At 37.9% G+C, this 17964-nt stretch overlaps 1 protein-coding gene across 6 annotated transcripts in view; it reads left to right on the top strand.

Moving 5' to 3' along the window:
* Positions 1–17964, top strand: part of slo (calcium-activated potassium channel slo) — a 536051-nt gene that overhangs the window by 475669 nt on the left and 42418 nt on the right. For 4 of the 6 annotated variants that reach the window (XM_053796365.2, XM_053796360.2, XM_070102792.1 and 1 more), the window contains 2 exons: positions 500–526; positions 17154–17295. In XM_053796365.2, coding sequence (XP_053652340.2) covers positions 500–526; positions 17154–17295 — 169 coding nt within the window. The remainder of the gene's footprint in view (positions 1–499; positions 527–17153; positions 17296–17964) is intronic. The other 2 variants (XM_053796374.2, XM_053796375.2) reach the window with 1 other exon arrangement.

Below are 17964 nucleotides of genomic sequence, written 5' to 3'. Positions count from 1 at the left end.
AAGCTCCTGGCCCCGCCTCTTCACTGGTCGCTGTGTGTGTGTGTGTGTGTGTGTGTGTGTGTGTGTGTATGTGTCTAGTGAATACAAGGGTAGCACCCAAGCAGGCAGTCTTTAGCAATCAAGAACCAGGAGTTTGTAGGGCAGTGCCCATTAGACCAATATTGGGGTGACCTTCACTGCCAAACATCTTACAGAGCATGTCATAGCTACATTATTCTACACTGTCAGAACTACTTCATCACATAGAAAAATTACTGAGTAATTAACTGTTATGCACCATTCAAGTGCATTAATTATCATATTGTTAAAAAAATGTCAAATCAGACACATAAATTCATATCCCAATTATACAATGACAAAAATACAAATCATGAATATTATTACAGTACATGAATATATTAAAGTTGAATCATTTGTTTCTGAGGACATGTGGCTAATCAGTTTAGTTCCTGGCAGGAAAAAAAGCTATCAAAATTCTAATGCCCATCCTTCCCCACAGGCGACAAGATCCCGGTCAGAGACGGAAGTAAGTGTCAGAATAAGCCCCTGCCTCCCTCTCATATTTATCCTCATATATGTATTGCATTTTTATATCATTAATACCATAATAATATGATTTACAGAAACCTTTAAACTGTCTATTAACTTCTGTCCCCATGATGAAATCTGACATTTCTTTATACACTTGGCTCATTTAATTCCTTAGTTATTCTCCCTACTCTGTCTCTTATTGAATACCCAATCCCTTATACCTCCTCAGTCCCATTACAATATAGCCACTGTGAACCCAATAACCTAAGGTTGATAAATTTTTTTTTTCTTCCTTATTGTGCTTGAAGGTACAGTACAAAAAAAACCTGAGCCTCATCAGTGTATCCTCTCCCTACCTGCATCACTGTATGTAGTAATTGTTTGTAGCTGCCCTTTGCTATGTATGTTCTAACTATTTAGTCATACTGTTTTCTTATAATCATGTACAGTAACATTGTCCAAATTAATATTTCTAATATTTTCCATCATGGTGAGACGCATGTGCCATTTTGACCATTACAGTGACAGCTTCCCAGAGTAATGTAGTGAATTTTCTTGCATGAAACTGAGAGTATGGGTGAAGAGCTTTAATTGTCTTAGTAGAAATAGGCTAATTCATGTAGTCCATATTATTTTATATAACATTTTTCATTGCTGAATATTTACAGTGGAAAATTCCCTTGAACTCAGCATATTGCACAATTGTATATCTAGGTACAGATGTTTCTAGAATGATTGAATACTGGTAATGTGCAGGTAGATAAAGTACTGCTAATGTGCTGGTAGATTAGGTACTGGTAAAGTGCTGGTAGATAGGTACATACTGGTAATGTGGTGGTAGTTGAGGTACTGTTGGCTACATATTAATGTACCCAGGCCTGTCAGGAGCCAGCTATGTTAATAGTCCTAGGTTATGAGTTTGTTCATTTCAACCTACAGGCAGTGTTTGAACCTGCAGACAATGTTTGAACCTACAGGCAGCATTTGAACCTGCAGGCAATATTTGAATATACAGGCAGTGTTTGAACCTGCAATGTTTCAACCTGCAGACAATATTTTAACTTGCAGTTTCACCATGCAGGTAGTGTTTCAACTTGCAGGCAATGTTTCAGCCTACAAATAATATTTCAGCCTATAGGCATTATTTCAACCTGCAGGCTGTTTCAGCCTTCAGGTAGTGTTTCAGCCTGCAGTCAGTGTTTCTGGGGAAACCTTAAAGCATAATAACTAAAGCTTGTTGGGAGGTGCAGTGTTACAGTAGACTGTACCTGGGTATTAGTCAGCTGGGGACAAAATTGACCTAATTTGCCCTAAATGCTCTGCATAACAAGAGGCTTTCTATATGGTAATATGTCACTGATATCAGCTAGGCTTGTATACCTTGTACATGCACTTGTGGAAATAAAGGCTATTAATATTATTATTATAATTGTATATCATTTTATAATACCATGTGAGAAGCAACAGAATTTGGGATCTGCTGATTAAAGCCTGTGGGTTGATTAATGAGGGTCTTTAAGACTGCATATCACGTGTTCACCACCAGTCAGAAATACTGTAATGGCCTGTTTCTGTTGGGACACTTTATGTTACAAATTCTGGGCATGACGATTTTTAGGATATCTGTAGGCAGCTAGCATTGTTGCATAAAAGTCGTCATAAATGGGTTCTAAATTCTGCCACTGTTGGTTATATGAAAGGGTACTAACCAGATGACCAGTAACACTGTAACATCCCATAGCATATCAGGATTGGACCCTAAATAATTTTATGATTTTCATGGAAAATGAATTAGATTGATTAGATTGCTTTCAAAAATGTTAGCATGAGAATAATTTAGCTAACTGGTGATAACTGACTCTTTAGCATCATACTGTAATAATTTAGGTGGCATGAGCTGTTGAATAATATGTCACCAGACATGATGTTTTGTGCACCAAGCATCATTTGACATAAGAGAAATGTTAACAAATTGTTGGACATAAATGCCAGAGTAGATGGTATCCAATCTGAAATTTTAATGAAATAGCTGACAACTTATCCATGCTACTGCAGAGTATGTCTACTGGCCTGTTAGTAATATAGTTGTAAACAAACTGTGAAATCTGAGAAAAGAGTTGTGAAGCAAGAACACACGTTCCTATAGTAAACTGTTATAAGGCTTGCATGTCACATGACTTACTTTCCTAGATGATGTTACTACTGAGCCTTCACCTAAATAATTGCAGCAGAGTGAAGGGAAGGATACAATACCATTATTATTTCTTTACACCGTATAAATACTGTAATTTACATGTAGTAAAACATTGGTAGGCACAGAAGAAAGCCACTAATATGCAATGCATTTTGGGCTGACTATTCCATACGCTTAAATGTTATTTAACATTTAGACATTGACTGCTAAGTAGGATTTGTTATGCAATTTAACTACAGTCGTATGTCATAAGAAAGGTAGCTAATGAACAAATGGTCAGTCAATCTGTATCCCATAATTTGGTTGGTAGTGCACTTAGCTCACACATTGAGGTTTGTGGTTCAATCCCCAGTATGAGTGGAAATATTAAGATGTATTTCCTTAAGACACCTACTGTTCCTGTTCACCAGCAGTAGATAGGTACCTGGGTGTTAACTGACTGGTGTGGGTTGCATCCTAGGGACAAAACTGACCTAATTTGCTTGAAGTGCTCTGCATAACAAGGAGCTTTCTATATAGTAGTATGTCATTGATGTCAGCTAGGCCTCTATACCTTGTACATGTACTTGTAGAAAGAAAGATTATTACTATTGCCTTCCACTTCCTAGGTGCTGTGTGATGATACCTAAGTAAATTTACTGAATTTTTTATAATTGTCATGCTACTAATGATATGCTCGTCAGGTTACCACTACAATATCAGCATTTGTGGGCTGGTAGTTTTATAATAACTTAAAAACATACTCAGTCTTTCAGGCACGAGACACTGGATACTGGTTGGTATGCCTAGGGCACTTATCCTCTACTGCTTCCCTCTTCCCTCATTCTAACAAACATGCTTCCTCTGAATGTGTTTGCTGGGACTTCATCCTCTTTTCTGCAACATTGCAAGCTCCTGATGATGTGTTGATTGCAACACAAAAAGCCTAGAGCTATCATTCATCTCCCCCAGTGGTTGTTTTGCATATGTATCTATATAAGACAGTAATGATTTTCACAATAAAATAGATTACATGAGTATTAAACAGATGTACATGAAGAAAAAATCGTAAGTTGTGTGGGAATAAGAACACTTAGAGTATACTAAGATTATTCCCTTAACCCTTTCTGGGTCCAAGGCCAAAATCTGAAGTGGTGCCCCAGTGTCCAAGAATTTTCAAAAAAAAAAAAAAAAATTTGTATTTTTTCTTATGAAATGGTAGAGAATCTTTTTGTGAAGGTAATAAAACAAAAAGTACGAAATTTGATGGAAAATTTACGAAATTATGCTCTCGCGAATTTTGATGTGTCGGCGATATTTACAAATCGGCGATTTTGCCGACTTTGACTCCCATTTTAGGCCAATTACATTTTTCCAGTCGACCAAATTCTTAGCTATTTCACTAGTATTACTTATATTCTATCGATTAAGCACAAGAAATCGCCAAGTCAACTGTTTCAACTACAAAATAAAGTGATCGGAAATTGGTAATTTGGCCAATTTAACACAAAGTTCAGAATATTCCAATTTCAAAATAGGGTCCAAAATAAACAATGTAGGTATTCCTGGCACTAAACTAACATTTCCTCTGTTCATTAGTTATGTTTTGAGGCTTTACAAATATATTCCATTTTGATTTTTTATTCACATAATGAATTTTTATTCAAACCAAAAAATAGAAGATTTACTGTTATGCAATATTGTAATAATTGTATAAATATCATCACCATATTTGTGAATGTATATTAGACCCACCAGCTGGCGTGTAGTAGACATGTGAGGTTGTTTGTTTACTCTTGAACATCGGCAAAAATTTAACATTTCCACTAATTTGAGCTCAGTTTCAAGCCATTTCCAGTACTAAAACCAATCAAAATCGTCTCTGTTTCTATAATATGTTTTCCATTCTATCAAATGAGACCAAGAATTCGCAAATACAACTATAAAAAACATACGAAAAAACACTGCAAAGTCGCTGTTTTAATCGAAAATCACAGTCTCAGTTTTTTTTTTCTCTCATTATACACAGTGTGCTGCAGGATTTGTTTTATGTGGTGCACACATACCACATTGATTTATTCTCTCATATCTAGGCCTAAATTTACCACTCACAGTTTATCAGAGTGAGCTGAGCTCATGGCATAGATCTACGGTTTGGACCCTGAACGTAAAGCCATAGATCTACGGGACGGACCCTGAAAGGGTTAACCCTTTGACTGTTTTGGTCATATATATATATGTCTTAGGAGCCACCGTTTTTGACGTACATATATACTCATAAATTCTAGTGGCTTCAAATCAAGCAGGAGAAAGCTGGTAGGCCCACATGTGAGAGAATGGGTCTGGGTGGTCAGTGTGCACCACATAAAAAAAAATCCTGCAGCATGCAGTGCACAATGAGAAAAAAAACTCCGACCTCTTTTTTTTTTTGTTTTTTTATTTTTTTTTTTTTTTTTTTTTTTTTTTTTTTTTTTTTTTTTTTTTTTTTTTTTTTTTTTTTAAATGCCGACTTCGTGGTGTATTGTTCTCTGAACTCCGAAACACTTCAAGCAATCTCTGAATATATTGCTGATACCAAACCATCAATGGACACTGATCCACCCTCTGTTCCTTCTCTTTCCTTTTCTCCATCTGCGCAACTCCTTTCTTCACAGTGCACCGTTCCTTCGTTGCTTGAACATTTTCCTTTGCCACCACATGTGGACTTTTCTAACCCCTCTAGTCCATAGGTACCCTTACCTGCAGACTTCAGGTATCTTAATCGCTACCAATCATGGCCTATTTACAGTGGAATATACGCGGCCTCAGGGGTAATCGGGGTGAGCTTCAGATGTTGCTCTCCCAGTTTTTCCCTGTTGGTGTTTGCTTACAGGAACCAAAATTACACTCTGCTGTTATCTATCCCATCTCAGGCTATAATTTATTGTATTCTTCAGGTCCTTTCCTGATGGGACCTTTAATGAAAGTGCCCTTCTTCTACGCACTGATATTCCGTACCATCAGCTATTTGTTGGTACTTCGCTGCATTACACAGCAGCCCATATCCACTTACATAGGTGGTATACACTCTGTTCTTTGTATCTCTCTCCTTCTCGGGCATTATCTATCCTGGATATTGCCTTTCTTGTTTCGCCATTACCGCCACCACTTCTGTTACTTGGCGATTTTAATGCCCATCATTTCCTCTGGGGGGGGTCTCACTGTGATTCCCGTGACATTCAGTTAGAGGCTTTTCTTGCTATCCACCCCCTCCATGTTTTAAATACAAGTACTCACACCCATTTTGATCCTCGAACTCATACTCTCTCTTGCATCGATCTCTCAGTCTGCTCTTCCTCCGCCGCATTAGACTTCACCTGGTCTGTTCTCCCGGATTTACATGACAGTGATCATTTCCCAATCATTCTTACTTCCCCTTCATGTTCACCACCTCTTCGTAACCCACGCTGGCAATTTGATCAGGCAAATTGGAACCTTTACTCACAACTAACTGTTTTTAGTGAGGTTCCTTCTTCGTCCTCCATTGATGAGTTTTTACACCTCTTCTCGTCCTCCGTTTTAACCGCAGTTTCTCATTCTATACCCCAAACTTCGGGCAGGCATTCTCAGAAATGTGTGCCTTGGTGGTCTCCTGCTTGTGCTCATGCAGTACGTTTGAAACACACTGCGTGGGGCAGGTACCGGTACAATAGAACCACGGAGAGACTTCTTGATTTTAAGCAGAAGCGTGCAATCGCTCACCGTATCATCCGTGACGCTAAACGCACTTGCTGGCAAGATTATGTCTCTACCATCACCTCTGCTTCCTTACGAGTGCAGTCTGGAAAAAAGTACGAAAACTGAGTGGTAAATATTCTCCTGGCCTGGCTCCTGTTCTGCGGGTTGCCTGTGTTGTTATAGCAAACCCACAAGATGTTGCCAATGAAATTGGCAATCATCTGGTCCGTATTTCTCAGGGGCTCCATCTATGCCCCTCATTTCTTTCCAAAGTCTGCCAGAGAGTTAGCACCCTTGGACTTTTCTTCTCTCAGAGAGGAACAGTATAATGTGCCTTTTACACTTCAGGAACTGGAGGCAACACTTTCAGCTTGCCAATCATCGGCAGCTGGGCCTGACGACATTCATATTCATATGCTACAACATTTACATCAGTCAGCCCTTGCAGTCCTATTACACCTTTTCAATCTTATTTGGCCACAAGGAGTTCTTCCACAGCTGTGGAAATCTGCCATTGTTCTCCCTTTCCGCAAACCATGTACTACGGGACATGAAGCCTCCCACTATTGTCCCATTGCTCTTACCAGTGCAGTTTGCAAAGTGATGGAATGCCTGGTAAATAGACGTTTAGTGTGGTATTTAGAGACACACACAGTCTCTCCACTCGTCAGTATGGCTTTCGTAAGTGCCGTTCTACCATAGACCCCTTACTACGCTTGGATACGTATGTTCGTAATGCTTTTGCAAATAACCACTCAGTTATTGCCATATTTTTTGACCTTGAGAAGGCATATGACACAACTTGGAGGTATAATATTTTGGCCCAAGCCCACTCCTTAGGCCTCCGAGGCAATCTACCATCCTTCCTTAAGGACTTTTTAAGTGGCAGACATTTCTGTGTTCGGGTTAATAATGTGCTCTCCCTGGACTTTATCCAAGCTGAAGGTGTCCCCCAGGGATGTGTTCTGAGCACAACACTTTTTCTCCTTGCTATAAATGATTTGGCCTCTAGCCTTCCATCCAATATTTGGTCATCACTCTATGTTGATGACTTCGCTATTGCCTGTGCAGGTGCTGACTGTCACCTCATTACAGTTTCTCTCCAGCATGCGGTCGACCGTGTTTCCAATTGGGCCACCTCACATGGGTTTAAATTTTCCAGTACCAAAACTTGCCAAATTACTTTCACTAGACGCTCTGTCATCTTCGATCATCCTTTATACCTCTGTGGCTCCCGTATCCCTGAACGTGATACAGTCAGGTTTCTAGGCCTTCTCTTTGACCATAGGTTATCCTTGAAACCTCACATTACCTCTCTGAAGGCAACTTGTCACAGCCGGCTGAACCTTCTTAAAACCCTTGCTCATCTTTCATGGGGAGCTGATCGTCGAACTCTCCTTCACCTACATTCCACCCTCATTTTATTGAAACTTGATTATGGTGACCAGGTCTATTCAGCGGCCTCTCCTGCTACCCTCTCTAGCCTTAACCCCATTCATCACCAAGGATTACGTTTATGCCTTGGTGCTTTTCGCTCTTTCTCTGTTGAGAGCCTCTATGCAGAAGCGAACGTTCTATCCTTATCTGATTGCCGTGATGCCCATTGCCTTCGCTACTATGTACGCTCTCATGATCTCCGCAATCCTTCCATTTATAGAATGGTCACCGATATTAGTAGACATTCTTTATTTATTCGCCGCCCCTGTTTGCTCTGTCCCTTCTCTCTTCGCCTACATTCGCTCTTGTCTTCTCTTCAATTACCACCTTTCTATGTTCATGTAGCATCTCACTTTTCCCTACCCCTCTGGGAAGTTCCAGCTGTTCAAGTGTTCTTTCTCACTCCCTTGCTCGAAACCCCAATTGTCTACAGTAGCTTCCCGCTCTTTTTTTCTTGACCACTTCCACTCTCATTCTCATGCCATTGCAGTGTACACAAATGGCTCTAAGTCTTCTGATTGCGTAGGATTCACAGCAGTGTTTCCGAACAGCGTCGTACGAGGGCATTTACTATCTTCGGCTAGTATTTTTACTGCTGAATTGTATGCCATTCTTGCAGCACTTGTCCATATTGCATCTATGCCTGTGTCATCATTTGTGGTTGTTTCAGACTCCCTTAGTGCTTTACAGGCTATACAGAAATTTGATACACCTCACCCCTTAGTCCTCTGTAACCAACTTTGGCTACGCCGCATCTTTACCAAGCATAAAGATATTGTTTTTTGTTGGGTCCCTGGTCATGTTGATGTACAGGGCAATGAACAGGCAGACACTGCTGTGCGGTCAGCAGTACATGACCTACCAGTTTCATATAGGGGTGTTCCATTTACGGACTATTTTGCTGCAATAGCTACCCACCTTCACACCCATTGGCAACAACATTGGTCTACTCTACTCAGTAACAAACTTCAGTCTATTAAACCGAGTATAGGTTACTGGCCGTCTTCTTGTCACCAGTGTCGAGGTTGGGAGACTACTCTCTCCCGTCTTCGCATTGTCCATTCTCGTCTTACTCATGGATATCTCATGGAGAGGTGCCCTGCTCCTCTCTGTGAGAATTGTCAGGTTCCATTATCAGTCAGCCACATTCTGTTAGACTGCCCACTTTATCAACGAGCACACAGAATATACCTCCAACGTCGTCTTCGCTCCGCTGCTCTCTCTTTACCTTCCCATCTCGCTGATGGACCCACCTTTCATCCGGACTCTCTCATTGACTTTTTGACAACAACTGACTTCACAAACTCTGATACCTTCAGCCCTTTCTACCTCAATCTCTTGCTACCCTCTACCCCCGTACTATCCCCTGCCCCGCTGTTTTCTGTAACCTACTGATTATCCCTCCTCCCTTCTGCTGCCCAATACCCTCGCTTCCTTCCCTGCCCTGCGGCGCTGTATAGCCCTTGTGGCTTAGCGCTTCTTTTTTATTATAATAATAATAATGTGGTGTATTGTTGTATAGTATTTATGGTTGTATTCTCGTTTTCTTGGTCTCATTTGATGGAATGGAAAACATATTATAGAAATAGAGGTGATTTTGATTGGTTTTACTATGAAAAGAACCTTGAAATGGAGCTCAAAGAAGGGAAAATGTTTAATTTTTGCCAATGTTCAAAAGCAAACAAATGATGTCATTTTCCAATAAATGTCCAACTAACCATTCTAATATGCAGTATGAATGGGTTGACATTATTTATACAATTATTACAATATTGCAGTAGTTTGCATAACAGCAAATCTTCAGTTTTTTGTTTGAATGAAAATTTAAAATAGAAAGCACGAGTAATATAAGAGGGGCCTGGAGACGTGACTGATGAACGAAGAAAATGTTATTTTAGAGCCAGGAATGTCTGCATTGTTCATTCTGGACCCAATTTTGAAATTGTCATATTTTTTAATTTTCATGAAATTGGCCAAATTGCAAATTTCTGACCATGCTATTGGGTAGTTGAAATCGGTAAATGGGCAGTTTCTTGTACTCAATCGATAGAAAAAATGGAGTTCTAAAGAAATAGCTATGAGTTTGGTCGACTGGAACAATGGAATTAGCCAAAAATAGGGCTCAAAGTGGGCGAAATCGCCGATTCGTAAATATCACCGAGGTCGCTAACTTTGCGAGAGCATAATTCCCTCAGTTTTCCATCAAATATCGTTCTTTTGGTGTCATTACAATCAGGAAAAGATTCTTTATCATTTCATAAGAAATTTTTTTTTTTTTTTTTTTTAAATTTTGCGACACCAGAAAACACCACAGGATTTGGGGTTGCGACAGTCAAGGGGTTAATTCAAGATAAAATTCTAATATAAATTACAATAAGAGTGAAACTAGTTAGCCGTATTATTACAGAATGTGTTGAGACAGTATTTTACATGTATGTATACAGTTTAAGATATTAATGATATTCACAGTTGAGTATCATCAGTAAACTCTTAGTCAGCGTTACTTACTGCTCTAGTGAAGTTATTTAATGATGTCTTATCATGATGAAAAGAGATATCAAGTGGTAGCTTACATACATTGGTTATGAGGAAGGTGGGGTAGTGATCAGTAGTATTGTATGTGATTATCCCTGCTTTGAGGGGAGCTATTATATTAGTCCAGATGTGGTCAATTATGGATGCACTAATCTCTGTGATTCTTGTTGGCTTAGTTATAGATGGTATAAACAAGTAATTATACATGTTGTTAAGGTAGATGCCAAACCCTCCCTCCCTCCATCTGTTTAATCAGGCCTGCAGTTATGAATGGCTGTGTACCCAGTTAAGGTAAAGATATCTGTTGTCATGTTTAAACCAGGTTTCAGTAAGAATAATAAAAGAAAAGTTAGCATTTAGAGAATCTAGGAGTTAAAGGAGGTCATTGTGCTTACTCAGGGATCTAACCTTGTAACTGAATATTGATTGATTCTTGGTATTGCTGAGAACAGTTTTTGCCTGACTTGCTGTGTAGTAAAGATAATTATTTTCAGAGGAGTACTGATTATCATTTTGATACAATAGATTTAAATCAGGGTCAGTATTAATATTCATGTACTATGAGGTGGGATTAGGAAAGTGAAGGATGAGGTAGGAATATCAGTAAACACTAGTGATATGAGTAGTGAAGTGAGAAAAGAATAAGATAATTAGATGATATGACTACTATTAATAAAACAAAATCACTCACAAAAATAAGGTAATTGTACAGAGTACAGGTACAGAGGTAACTTATAGTACAAAATAAAGTAAAAAATCAGTTGTGCAAAGTAAAATTACACACTGAGATAGTAAATGGAATATAAAAATTAAAAAAAATTATCTATAACAAACAAAGCATATGGACAAAAGAATTTATCAATAGTAAAGTATAGGAATGGCCCAGCAATAAGGTAACTGGTACATTGCACTGTATGCGAACTTTAGTGGATGTGAGCTGTGAACTATAAGGACTCCGTCATGCCTGTGTGTCTAAGGAAGTCTGCTAGCTCATGTTTGTTAGTTATTTCATATATGTGACCTGTAGATATGGTAAACATGAGGAAATTAAATCTTCATCAGAGTACAAAACAAATTCTGGCCACAAAATAGAGCGAAACACCAACGTCAAAGACCTGGGAGTGATCATGTCGGAGGATCTCACCTTCAAGGACCATAACATTGTATCAATCGCATCTGCTAGAAAAATGACAGGATGGATAATGAGAACCTTCAAAACTAGGGAGGCCAAGCCCATGATGACACTCTTCAGGTCACTTGTTCTATCTAGGCTGGAATATTGCTGCACACTAACAGCACCTTTCAAGGCAGGTGAAATTGCTGATCTAGAAAATGTACAGAGAACCTTCACGGCGCGCATAATGGAGATAAAACACCTCAATTACTGGGAGTGCTTGAGGTTCCTAAACCTGTATTCCCTGGAACGCAGGCGGGAGAGATACATGATTATATACACCTGGAAATTCCTAGAGGGACTAGTACCGAACTTGCACACGAAAATCACTCACTACGAAAGCAAAAGACTTGGCAGACGATGCAACATCCCCCCAATGAAAAGCAGGGGTGTCACTAGCACGTTAAGAGCCCATACAATAAGTGTCAGGGGCCCGAGACTGTTCAACTGCCTCCCAGCATACATAAGGGGGATTACCAACAGACCCCTGGCAGTCTTCAAGCTGGCACTGGACAAGCACCTAAAGTCGGTTCCTGACCAGCCGGGCTGTGGCTCGTACGTTGGTTTGTGTGCAGCCAGCAGTAACAGCCTGGTTGATCAGGCTCTGATCCACCAGGAGGCCTGGTCACAGACCGGGCCACGGGGGTGTTGACCCCCGGAACTCTCTCCAGGTAAACTCCAGGTGTAGTGGATTTAAAAAAAAAAATGTGATTCTACAAATTGCTGTCCTTATATTCACATGAGTTTTCTTAGCTTATACAGTAGGTTATGCTACTTTTTTGTTAGACACTAGTTTACAATCACGCTTCCCTTCACCATGATGGAAGAGCCCAGTAGGGTTCTTTCATCAAATATTAATGAAATCTTAGCATTACACTTTGTTTAAGTCTTGTCTTGCCTAACAGTCAGGCTTCTTTGAAAGCACGCACAACATTGTTATGGACTCATAGAAATTCCAGTATGTTTATATAATCCAGGATATTCCTTCAAACCCAAATATATGCTATAATTAACCTAGGATAACTCAATACTGTAGTCAAATAATGACTTATTTCATTGTTTAAAGGACTATTTGTGCCAATTGATACTGTATATAGAACAATATCAGGGTAAACATTTTCCCATATCTGAAGCACTAAAACATATTGTAACATATTTAATAGTATAAGAAATTGGTGTACATAGTATTAAACATAAAAAAACAATAAAAACTGAAAAACAAATATAATTTGGCATTAATATATTGTAAAGGATAAATATTGCTTGTGTATATACACCACTGTTACCAATGAACAATCATTTTTTTCACCAAATTTAACACCCCATAAAATTGTAAGCTTTTATCAGATTTCACTCATTTTAGTCTTATTCAGTTCATAAAAATGAACTCTTTCATTCTGTAAGAATTTTTATTTTTTTTTCAAGATCTCGTTATGCACACACACAGGAATTTTTTGGGGAATGCCACAGTTAAGAGGTTGAGAAACTATACAGTAGACTAAATACTGAAAGTGGAACACCACGAGTTTACCTCTGCTGCTGTAGCTACAAATAAATAGAGATGTGAAGGGATCCTTGAGAGTTCTTCACAGGGTGGTTAAAATGAAATGAGTTACAAGGTAGTTAAACAACCATTGGAACCATTGCCCTTGTAGCTACCAGTAGGTAATTACACAGAGTATGAGTTTATGCTAAGTATACTCAGTCATAAAGCTTGCAGGTAAGCTAGCTGGGTTGGAAGCTTCTGTCACCTTCAGGTTGAGCAGGTGATGGAAGATAGCCAGTCACGTGACCTGTTTGACAGATTAACCCTCATCTTTAAATTCAACAGAGTGTCTGGCCTCAGGAAACCATAGAATGAGATGCATCTTTATGTATAATAGTACACAGTATATTGTATATGCCTCTTCTGTATATTTTAAACACTTTTGTTGATACTACAGTTGGCTTTGTACTTTTTGTTGTGTGTGTGTGTGTGTGTGTGTGTATGTGTCTGTGTCTTTGTCTGTCTGTCTGTGTCTGTCTGTCTGTCTGCTTGTCTGCCTGTGCTTCACATATTATTTAAACAAAATAGTTGCCCTTATTAAAAATATACAAATCCAAATCATGACCTTCTGTATATCACACATTCAAAGAATTTTTTGAAGCAAAGTGGCTTCTGAAATACCATTTGCCTATACAGACTTACACAATATTTTAAAATACATTTCACGTAATCATCGATTATTTACGTAATACATTATAACAAATTACAAAAAAATTCCAGTAACTGTATCAGACATATTTATAATAATATAAATCTTATGCATGTTTGGGATTGCATACTGCAGGTTTGTAGTGCATTTTTTTTATCCTGTATGATCTTTGTACAGAGCTTTTCTCTTGTCTCATGAAATCATAATAACCCAATTTCAAACAAACCATGGAACAGGTAGGGTTTGAACCCATGAGTTCAAACCCTACCCACTCCATGGTTTCTCATGTGCTTCTCATATATTCTGTGCAGCATAATGCAGTGTATGCTATATCGCACTTTTTTTTAGCTGATGGAAAATTGAGTCGTTATTGGAAAGATGCTCCTCATATCAAGATAAGATGGGTAGATAATTCTTTGTGCAGTATAATATATTTTTTCAATCTACGCCATACTTGTACAGTGCTTGGTTTAAAAGAACTTTTGCAGGAATAAATATTTTGAATAATCTTTAACAAAGTTCTATCTGTTTTTATACCTAATGTATGATGAATGATTGGCCAAAAATATACGCATGTGTATGCATATACAGTGTGTGTATTTTCTTGAGGTGGTTTGGGAATTTGTAGAGGATAGAGCAAAATAGGATGACTTGGAGGGTGTATAAATCTGTAGTGGAGAGAAGATGGGGTAGGGGTTGTCTTATGTAAGAATGGAGGGAGGGGTTGGGTAAAGGAGGTTTTGTGTGTAAGGGGTTTGGACACACAGCAGGTATTTGTGAATGTGTTAGATAGGAATGAGTTGAGACAAATGGTTTTTGGGACTTGATGGTTAATTGGACTTAAGTCCTGGAGGTAGGAGATACAATACCTGCACTCTAAGGAGGGGTTTGTGTTATTTGCTGTGTAGAGGGACATCTAAACTGTCATACTTGCATGCCTCTGGCAAGACTGTGATAGTGTGAATGATGGTGAAAGTGTTTCTTTTCTGGGTCACCTGCCTTGGTGGGAGATGGCCACTATATTATACATTAGGAATTTTTTGAATTGTATTTTACCATAAAAATTCTCTCTCTTTCACACTTCTGACTGATGTTCTTCAAGACAAACAGTGGATGCTTGATAAACATTTATTACAGTAAATTATTTAATATAGATTCTCCGGGAAGAATATTGTCTAAACAATTTTAATGAACAGTTTTGAAAGCTGAAAATTTTTCCTAAAAGAGTGTAACGAATTAAATAAAGTGATGGGTGTCAACCCTGCAGTCTAATCATATTAGAATTACTAGTCGAGTGCCATAGCTTAGTACAGGAGGGCCCAGTTTATATGGCTCTTAGGTTCCTGACCCTGTGCAATAAGCAGAAATCACCAGTGGGTGGAAAAAAGCAATTCTTTCATTATCAGATGCATCTAAAATGCCTGATAACATGTTTACATTATCATGAATTAAGTGCTCAGTACAGCTATACATAAAAAATAGATAAAAATGTAAAATAAATACAGAGTACATACAATACTTACCTTAAAATATGACATCGGTCACCCTTCCCTTATACAGCTGTTGTGTGGAAAAATAGTAAAAGCAATGATCATAATGAACAGTGACTCAGTTGAAAGCCAACAAAAGTGTGACACACCAGAAAAAGGGTGCAGAATAAGAGGGACCCTCCTGTACTTTTCAGCAGGTCATAATACTTCACCAGTCACAATCCTGGGTAGGTCTGTGAAGGGCTGCTACCAGGGAATCAGGACACTGTCTCATGTTTTGAATGGAGAAACCCTAACTTCATTAGCAAGCAGTTGCTAATAATAAAATATATAATGTCAAGGACTCAATCTTTCATCATCATCATCATCATCATCATAAATTTTCAGAAGTGTGCTGTGTTATTGTCTCCCCATTGACAAGGTACCGAGACATTTTCTTTCATCATCTGGATTGATTATATGTATGTGGTATTTAACTATTTCACCATCAGTTTGTGCTGTGTGAATTACAGTAATTACATTTTTAGCACCAGTGTGACTGATAATATTGCAGGGCAATGTTTTCATATCTTTGTAACTTTTCTGAAATAAAAATAAGAGAATTGAAGTTTGAGTACACTGTACAGTCAGCTCTTATGAAGCTCCTTTATGTTGTGTGAATTTTTCATAACTAAGAAAGTACATCGAGACTTGAATACCATGTAATATGAAGGCCTGTCTTTGCAATGCACAAATTCAGATGTACTTTAGGAAAAATTGCACTATGTAGAGGAGCTTTGTAAGAACTGATTCTACATATGTAGTGAGTAGATTTTTAACTTCTTTTGACAAGATAATCACTTGTAGCATTTTAATATACAGTTGAACCATCAAATTAGTAAGGGTCAGGTTCTTAAAAGTCATCACAAACTCCAAATTCGCAAATGCTGTTAAATTCTATCCACATAATAAATTTTGTATTAGAGGCCATATCACTTAAGTATTGCTCTGATCTGGAAAGACTGTTGAGAAGGAAAAACAAATTGACATGGGAAAATCATGAAGCATATTCTGAATAATTGTATGATTAATTTTGTTTGAGTCATATGTCAAGCCAAAAAAAAAAAATCCCAGCTCTTGGTGAGATGTCCTTCAGTGACATCAACACACAATAGATCATTGAGCATTTTACCTCTTCAGGGATGACTGTTCACTGCAATGTTAATAACAGTGGATGGTCATGCCAGTTTTGTATGGTCTCTTTGTATTGTACCTTCCATTTTTCTATTATCTTTATAGATGCCAGATTGAACAGAATTGTCAGATAATATTAGAAGCTGAATAAGTGATCGCTGGATAGGTGATGATCTCTGTAAAACTGAGATAAGTGAATTATGAACCTCACAAATTTGAGGGTTTGACTGTGTTTTTTTATTTTGTACTGTATGAAAGCTTCCTCTGTCACTTGTCTTATTTAAAGCATTGTAAATTATAGCATTCTATTTTTTATTAGTATGCAGTTTTTTTTTTTATAATTTTGGCTATATAAAACAAAAAACTTAGTATTCCCTTTCCCATTCTTCTTTTGAGCCCTTACATTTAAATTATTGTAGCTCAGTAGTCTTAATAACATTTACTAGTTTTCAGCATACAGTCTTACCTAGTCCTATCCATTCATTATAATCCTACCCATCCTTTCCCCCTATTTTTGCATTGCAGTCTGCTGCTACATACTAGTTCTTGAAAAGAATTTTCACTCTTAGTGTTTTATGATATTATTGTTGTAATGATCTCATATTTTTAGTTGACAGTATTCTATATGAATGTTTAAGTCAAACTAGAATCTGTCAGTACTTCTTTCATGAATTTTTTGCATAATATATTTCAACTGAAAATGGCCATCTGATGTTTGTGTTCTGCAGTTGCAAACCAAAACAGCAGTGGGCAGCCTCTGGTAAATGCTGCCAAGACCTTAACAGCAGCTAAGAAGAATGGTGGGCGACCAACTGATGCTCTCACTTCTCCGAGCCAGGGTTACAACCGGTCAGTGCCTCAGCAAGACAGGTATTTATAATTCGGCATTGCACTTTTGTGAGCAGTATTTTCTTGTATGACTCTTTATTAGTTGTAATTCAGGATGTTAACAAATTTGTTGGCATGTAGTATGAATGAAAGACTGATTAAGTACAGTTAATGGAAAGGAAATGTTTCATCATTGATAAGCAAGCTACCAGAGGACTTACAATAGGATGGAATTGATCAAATAATATCAGATGGTAGTATTCAGGCTTGCAAAACTTAAGTATGGAACCTGATAAATCACTTGTGGCCAGTTGTCCAATTTTACTTGCATAATTAATTACTGAAATTCTGTATGATTTAATATAATGAATATACTGTATACATAAGATACTTTTTTACAGTATTTTGAACTACAGTAAATTTTTAATACAGAGTATCACCATTCCTCGTGGGATATGACTGGTTCGTTGAAAAAAAAGTTAGAAAATTCCCGTCATTCTGATCTATCCATATTTTGGAGCTTTTATTTGTAACTCCTGTAAATTACTTAGTGAATAAATTAATTCAGAAAAGTTACCATATGAAAATTATGAATGCCTGAGAAATCCAAAAATTTTTAGGGGTTAAGATGGTTTATCTATTCTTATAAAATAATACAGAAACTTAACCTAGTAGTGTCCAGGAAGCATTAAAAAAAAATTGTAGCTAAAC

This window comes from Cherax quadricarinatus, chromosome 83, assembly GCF_038502225.1.
Source record: "Cherax quadricarinatus isolate ZL_2023a chromosome 83, ASM3850222v1, whole genome shotgun sequence".
Classification (NCBI taxonomy): domain Eukaryota; kingdom Metazoa; phylum Arthropoda; class Malacostraca; order Decapoda; family Parastacidae; genus Cherax; species Cherax quadricarinatus.
The sequence above is the reverse complement of the archived record's forward strand: the minus strand, read 5'-3'. Positions and strand labels throughout refer to the sequence as shown.